The sequence below is a fragment of the Anopheles aquasalis genome, chromosome 2, assembly GCF_943734665.1.
Source record: "Anopheles aquasalis chromosome 2, idAnoAquaMG_Q_19, whole genome shotgun sequence".
NCBI lineage: Eukaryota > Metazoa > Arthropoda > Insecta > Diptera > Culicidae > Anopheles > Anopheles aquasalis.
In genome coordinates this window covers 53200647-53208146 of record NC_064877.1, presented here as the reverse complement: position 1 = coordinate 53208146, position 7500 = coordinate 53200647, and the positions used below count along the sequence as shown (strand labels likewise).

General features: G+C 44.8%; 2 protein-coding genes across 4 annotated transcripts in view; one reads left to right on the top strand and one right to left on the bottom strand.

Annotated features, from left to right (window-relative positions):
* Positions 1 to 1273, top strand: part of LOC126571593 (opsin-3) — a 1754-nt gene extending 481 nt beyond the window's left edge. Inside the window, exons 1-3 of the mRNA XM_050230244.1 lie at positions 1 to 18; positions 84 to 764; positions 834 to 1273. The exon at positions 1 to 18 is cut by the window's left edge and continues 481 nt beyond it. Of these exons, the coding sequence (XP_050086201.1) occupies positions 1 to 18; positions 84 to 764; positions 834 to 1053 (919 nt within the window). The 3' untranslated portion in view covers positions 1054 to 1273. The remainder of the gene's footprint in view (positions 19 to 83; positions 765 to 833) is intronic.
* A 365-nt stretch (positions 1274 to 1638) lies between these two features.
* The window catches only part of LOC126571592 (tyrosine-protein phosphatase Lar), a 201943-nt gene continuing 196081 nt past the window's right edge, over positions 1639 to 7500 (bottom strand). For all 3 annotated transcript variants that reach the window (XM_050230241.1, XM_050230242.1, XM_050230243.1), the window contains 4 exons: positions 7062 to 7500; positions 6770 to 6902; positions 6172 to 6588; positions 1639 to 6062 (listed from right to left, as the gene is read on the bottom strand). The exon at positions 7062 to 7500 is cut by the window's right edge and continues 2767 nt beyond it. In XM_050230241.1, coding sequence (XP_050086198.1) covers positions 5994 to 6062; positions 6172 to 6588; positions 6770 to 6902; positions 7062 to 7500 — 1058 coding nt within the window. In that variant the 3' untranslated portion in view covers positions 1639 to 5993. The remainder of the gene's footprint in view (positions 6063 to 6171; positions 6589 to 6769; positions 6903 to 7061) is intronic.

The window sequence follows — 7500 nt, the reverse complement described above, 5'->3', positions numbered from 1 at the left end:
CGTGTGGATCTTTGGAACGTAAGTGGTCTCCTATACACCGGAAACCCCGGTCAACGCAGTCCATAATCCGATTTTATTTGCAGATCAAAATCGCTTCGGAATGGATCGAACATGTTCATCATTAATCTGGCATTGTTCGATCTGCTGATGATGTGCGAGATGCCAATGTTTCTGGTGAACTCGTTCGCGGAACGGTTGGTGGGCTACGGCATGAGCTGCTCAGTGTACGCCGCCCTTGGCAGTATGTCCGGCATCGGTGGAGCGATCTCAAACGCGGTGATTGCGTTCGATCGCTACCGGACCATTTCGAACCCGCTCGATGGACGCCTCAACCGGGTACAGGCCGGGCTGCTCATCTGTCTGACCTGGCTGTGGACGTTGCCGTTCACACTGTTGCCACTGTTCGAGATCTGGGGCCGGTACATACCGGAGGGTTATCTAACAACTTGTTCATTCGATTATCTGACCGACGACCAGGATACGAGAGTGTTTGTTGGATGTATTTTCGCCTGGGCCTACGCCATCCCAATGGTCTTCATCTGCTACTTCTACGCTCGGCTGTTTGGCCACGTGCGACAGCATGAGCAGATGCTCAAGAACCAGGCCCGTAAGATGAACGTAGAGTCGCTGGCGGCCAACCGAAGTGAAAAGTCCCAAGCGGTAGAGATGCGAATCGCTAAGGCAGCGTTCACGATCTTCTTCCTGTTCGTGTGTGCCTGGACACCGTACGCTATTGTGACAATGATCGGTGCATTCGGGGACAGGTGAGATAATCGGCTGGTAGGATTCGTCATTCGAGAGAACGGAAGACGTAATATGATTTCTCTTTGAAGGACATTGCTGACACCATTAGTAACGATGGCACCAGCTGTCTGCGCTAAGATCGTGTCCTGTCTCGATCCCTGGGTGTACGCCATCAGTCATCCCAAGTACAGGAAGGAACTCGAGCAACGACTACCGTGGATGGGCATCAAGGAGACGGACGATAGCGTGAGCAACACCGACAGCAAGAAGACAGTCGTCTCCGAGCAGCCAGCGGCTGGTGATCAATAATCTTGGCCGATCTTGGCCGATCTTGGCCCAAGCGACGGAACTAACGGAAGGACTAATGCGAAACGGAATACTCTCTCTCTCTCACTGTGTAGATTTAAGCTTCCTCCTGAGCACCACCTTCAGTGCACCACTTTCTGCAAAGCAAATGAGAAAATGTCATCGACGATCTTCATCGATCGTGAGGCAATATAAAAAAATAAATTACATAGCGTGATCTAAAGGACTGATGTCTGTCCATTATCTTTTCGTGTCGATTATCAAAGACCTTTCCCATACTCCCATATAATCGGATTTGAAGATCACTGTCAAGTGATCAGAAACTTTTAAGAAAAAAAATTGAGAATTACTTCTAAATGTTAACGGATAACCATTAGCTGATATAAAGAATGCTTTATGCAACGGATCACATGCAACCGGTAATCGGTAACCTACCTGTCGACAATCAACAGGACAGGACGTTATCATACTCGCCTTTGGTAATGAGTGCTCGATCTATTTGAAGAGTTCCATCCGCATCGAGGCAGCGATCGTCACAGCATCACGTCATCAACTGGTTATGGTCAATAGGTGTTTCGTTTGTTTTTCAATAATTTTATTACATAACCTATATAATTTCGGACATTATCTATCTGTTTAGGTATTCCATATAGCATGTGTTCTTTTACTTCTTCTTCAGTTTCTCCGTCGGTCTCAGTGCGTCCGTGTTTCTTTTTACGTCCAATTGCTTCGATCTTGTCTCTGTGTGTATGCTTGTGAAACATGTCTTTTGCCTACCGTTTGCCCACTACAATGGTATGTTATTTTTCTTTTGTTTACTTTCTTTTTAACATTTTATATGCTTTCTTCTTAATACTTAATACTGCTCCGTGCCCGGTGCCGGAGCGTATACCAACCCATGCGTGATTACCCGAACCCGTTCGTTTCCTTTCCCATTCCTTTCCTGCGCACAACTACAAACGCTATAATTACAGTTCCTTTATTATTTCGTGTACAATTTTACATGTATGCTGTGTCTACGTATGTGAGCCCTCGTGTGTGCAGTTTTGCTACTTTACTGTTTGCAATTCAAGCAGATGCGCTGAGCTTCTCGTTAAGACCAAGACCCAGTGCAGCAGGGGCAACCGGGCATGAGCATGATTGCCACCTTTCTCACGCACCCCCGAGGGCTCACAGATTTGCATTTCGTCTAACAGTGAAACGGGCGAACGGAAGGGAACGGAAAACTTTCCGCAGGAAAATGATAGGGACTCTAAAGACTCTGTCTGTCGTCAGCTCAACTATATAGCAGCAGTAAAAAGTCATGCAATCAAGCCATCGTTTCTTCTTCACGACGATTTCACGCGGTAACGCTCTAGGGTTTTAGATTTATTCTTAAAAAAATAACGATTCGAGCATTGATATATGGCAAATTTGGAGAAACACTGTACATTGTTGTTCCAACATATTATTTGGTAAATGTGAAACTAATGATGGCGGTTTAATGAAATTTGCGGTTAGTTAACGAAAACGGGTGCACTGCACTGCTTGCGATTCTGGTTATTACCATTAGTACTGTGTCACGTGGCTTCTGTTTTCTGCTGTACAAAAATGTACACCTTCGGTTGTGGTTGTGGTTCATCATCAGTTATTGTACGTAAGATGGTCAGTTCGATTGGGAGTTTTTTTTTCTTGTGTTGTTGTTGCTAATTGCTACCTTATCCTTGCACCATGTCCGTCGGTTCAGGCAAGTGGTGGTGAATATTGTGTAAAATATTGTAACTCATACACCATACCGTTAAATGGTTAAAATATCAATATATACGTTTATATATGAATATATTCGTTACTGGTTTGAAAATGGAATGCAATTGTGCTAAACGGTGAATACCAAATGTCGAATGATACAAATGAGTAATGAGATACGGCAACTAACCAACAAGTGGTCGTTGCACGATTGGAGGAGTCGTGGGATCACTGGAAGTTGTTGGGCAACAAATCGCATATCATTAAAAAGTTGTTATTTAAACTAACGGAGTATATTCGGTTGATATAATAGTAAGTTGGTAAACTTACGATACAAAAAAATGCCTCGTACAAGGTAAAGGATTTCGCACCAAAAGGAAAATCGAAAAACCATAAAACCTAACAGTAAGGACAAAGAAAGACCCCGTATAACTATACTCGTATGATGCCAATGGACCATGTTATTGTGAATGATTAATTTAGTTCTGATATTACCGAACAAAATAGTAGGAATTCTTAGAACAATGGCAGTACCTCTACATTAAGCTATTCCGTGTCCATCGGATCGGTGTGCGTTTACTTAAGACAGTTGTTCTATGTAATGAGTAAAACAGTACAGCACGATGACAGTGGGATAATGGAGAAGGGGGCGTGCAATATGCACAAAAATGTGACCACCACTAAACATAAGGTAAGATGTAAAGAGTCAAGGGAACCTCACTGGGCGTAGAGTAACCATGGTAGTTTAATCACTTGCCTTCCGTTACGTCTATGATATGGTGATAAGGTAAACTAAACCTAACGCACTGCACGCAATTTGCGATGTGTAACTCTAATGGACAATACGTGCATTTCTTAATATTCAAAGCTATCTTCGTTTGCACTAGCTTTTCAGCTGACACGAGAGCTACCATTCAATACACATATCACATCAAAACACTATGAACGAAATAAACTTTTTTTTTTGAGGAAGCGAATCGAATTCATTACCGCTTCTGCTATTCGAGAATATAGTGGAAAGGAAAAGATCGAAAAGTATAAAGAAATGAAGGACAGATAAAGTAAATCATCAACATAAAATATAACTACTACGCTGCCACAGTGTCACAGTTGTTACATCGGCACCCTGGTGCGGCACTCTGCTCTGTTAAGTAATTCTTTTTCTACTAATTTCAATACGCAACGAGGATCACCTTTCCCTTGTTGCCGTATGTTTGTCGCGCGTTTCGCGATACTCCCGATTTAATATGTTCCGAATGTACTTTTTGCGATAGTTTTTACTTTTTAGTTTAATAGCTGTTTTTCTACTACCATCTAGCTGATGGTTACTTCGACTGGTTTTCGCTTGCTATACATCGTGCACGTACATCCATTCCCACACACATACACAATCAGGTGTGAACATTCCGAAAACATAGATCCAGGCTGGACGTGTCCCTTCGACCAGAAACACCTAATGCTTAGAGAGTTTGCAAGCCTATGGCACCGGTGGTGGGCACCGTGCAACGCTTAGCGCTTGTGTTTCGGGAGTCTCTACTTTCTAGCGCGTCTACTACCCCTGTATGATACGAGTAGTACGCGTAAGAGTCAATTCATCGGCTAAGTCTTTTTCGGAATTGCCCGCAAATGTTCCCGCATTCCGCCGGCCAGCCTGGAGATGGGTGCATTTCACTATGGATCATGGATTACTATTCGATTGCATTCATCCGCTTATGTGACCCTTCTTCTCCTCCTTTTGTTTCTCCTTTTTGAAAGGCTTCAAGTGCCCATTGATAATGTACGATATGATGTGTTCACAAACCGCGCACCGATCATGAAGTAGTAAATATGTGATGTACAAACACACGCAAACACAATGATGCTGTCCTTTGCTTTAGAATGTCGTTGCCGCGTGATGACAGTTTGCTGAGTTTGCAACAGATTATTCCTGATTTCCGTTTTTGCATCAATACAAGCATGCAGCCCCGCTATTCAATCCACACATGTTGACATGCGTCCATACACCACCACGCACCATCACCGTTCATGCTTCATGGTACGCTATCAATATCAGTCTATTCGTTTGATGCGTGTGCAGCTTTGCGGAACGACACTTGTTTGCACACCGAAACAATCTCTCTTCAATAGGACTAGTTTTTGGCCACCGTGCTAGTGTGCATTGGCAAACAGATTCCTCTACAAGTGGTAAACAAGGAGGGGTAGATAGAACGTATCAAACCGTGCATTCTATTTTAAAAAGGACTTCATTGGAGTTGTTGGTTCGTGCTTAAACCATGTAACGAACGAACCCACGAACTTTAAACCCATGAAGAGTTCACCACGGGAATTGAATGGGGGAAAAAGAACAAATTCTATGATGACAGAGTACAGGGGACTCCTTGCTCCTTTTGTACTAAGCAATATGGTAGCACTGGTGCACTCGATGAGACGCTGACTTCGCTGACTGTGTGCTCCATCACCCGCACGCAATCCTATGCAATGGCAGTAATAATAATGTGGATGCTTTCGCACGGAACGGAACCACCTGCTGCGGCTTATTACAGTGGAAGAAGGGGTTTACTACTAAGATTGCTCACTGTCCTCACGATCACGAGGCCGAATCGGCTGCATGAAAGCATGCACGCAGAGGAGTGGTATCGGCTTAGAAACGGGTTTGTTCCTAAGATATATGTAAGATACTTAGTTGTGCCATCGAAGCTAGTTTAATTTGTTTTCTTTAGTTTACTACTACTAAACGGCGCCCTTCTGGTTGTCCTGGATTTTGTCTTAAAATATGCTGAGAGTAGAGTCAAATTTTGAAAAATCTTTCTAAATCTTATCGAATGTGTCCTCGGATTTCTATGAAAAATGGATTTCCTCCATAGCTAACTCTCCAATGTTTTGATGGCATCGAGCCCCCAATGGGATGAGCTCGATCGATTGGAAATGGTCGGTGTATGGTAAAATTATCATGCGTTCCGATCGGATGAGAGATGCAACGACAGTGCGTTCGCACGCAGCCCCACGTCATAGTAGAGTGCTGTCGCTTGATTGCTAGTTACGCGTCAGTGGTGCAGCGAGTAAGAACAGACGGTAGTCGATGGTGGAGGAGGGAATCTAAACCGAAACAGTGTGTACCAACCTCGCTCGTCGCTAGATTCGTCTTCGCTTTTGCCGCACTCGCGTTCACCTTTGTGGCGTGGTTATGGAGGAGCGTTGAAGCTGGATCATAAGTTTCCTTAGGTTGCGTAGTGATCGAACGATCCGAGATACTCTAGTGCAGCGCGATAGCAGAACTGATACTGATCCTGTGAAGGAAAGTGTGTTGCCGGTGTGTATAATTAGGAAAAGATGGTCAGATGAAATTGAGAAGGAACCGTGGGGTTTTGCGGTTACGCTATCAGCTCTAGTACTTGCCTCGGTTTGCACCATCGCAGGACGCTGCGAGCGTAGTATCCGTACGGTTTGGAACACATCCAGCACTCCTTCGTACTGCATGCGTTCGAGGACGATGCTGAGCGAGATGAAGACACCGGTACGGCCGACGCCCGCACTGCAGTGAACGGTAATCGGCCCATCCTGTCCAAACTGTTCCTTCGTTTTGTGCACCTGACCGATGAAGTCGATGAAGCCTTCGCCCGACTTTGGCACACCCTGTTCGGGCCAATCGATGAACTGGAATTGGCGCACCGTACGCGACGACCCATCCCGTGCATCCGTCACTTTGAACTCCCGTAGCTTGTACTGTGGCATATTGTATTCGGCGATTGGATCGACGACGTAACACTGGTAGCGCACCGAACGCTCGTGTGGCCAATATTGGAAGCATTTTTCCTGTGGACGTAAGCGATGGATTTGATGTGTTAGAATTAAAAAAAAATCAAGAAAATAAAAGTCGATTCAAAGCATTAGAGTACACTTTGTGCAACCAGACATGAGTCTGCTTGAACTTGTTGAAAATGAACTTGATGTCTCTTTTATCGTTTGGAAAAAGGAAATTAGTAAATTCACTTACCCGTCCCATTTCTTTTAGCTTCGTAAGCATAACCACGATGGTGGAGTTGTGTTCCCAGAGCATTCGCCAAAAGTCTTCCGCCGTTTCCTGCAAAGGTCCTTGGGCGGCAATGTACGCGTTACGATACCGGTAGCTGTTGGAAGGATATATGGATACGGGCAAATGGTTACTAGAATATTTGACCTAGTATTTTAGAGTACGAGAGTTTGCTTGTTTTACGATAATGATATTATCGCAACACAATTCTCCAACCGCGGGTAAAATTGAACATTGATTGACAATCGATACGTACCCATCGACAAGACTGGCATTGATGTAGTCGCTTCCTTCGACGCCTCGGATTGGTGTTAGGCAGACGCGGGACGATTCGTAGGGCAGAATGTGGACCAGCCGGTTCTTGTGCTTGTTGCAAGGCAGATTGGCTGTCACGAAGCGAGTCGAATCGGCTTTCACGTTCGACAGCTTCTTGAACTCCATCTCCATTCCGGTAATGTTCTCGCCCGGTTCCGTTTGCATCAGCTTCTGGATGTGGTTGTGCAGGCTACGTGCCGGGACCTCCGTGTTACCACAGATCACCGCCTCCATCAGTGCGTCGTGAATGAAGATGTACTGATCCTCGGTCTGCACCATATAATTCCGTTGCGCTCGCAGACATGTCACATGCCCATAGATGTCAATCGTTTTTTCGTACTTCATGCGCTCGAGCATCGAGTCAATAACGATGTAACATC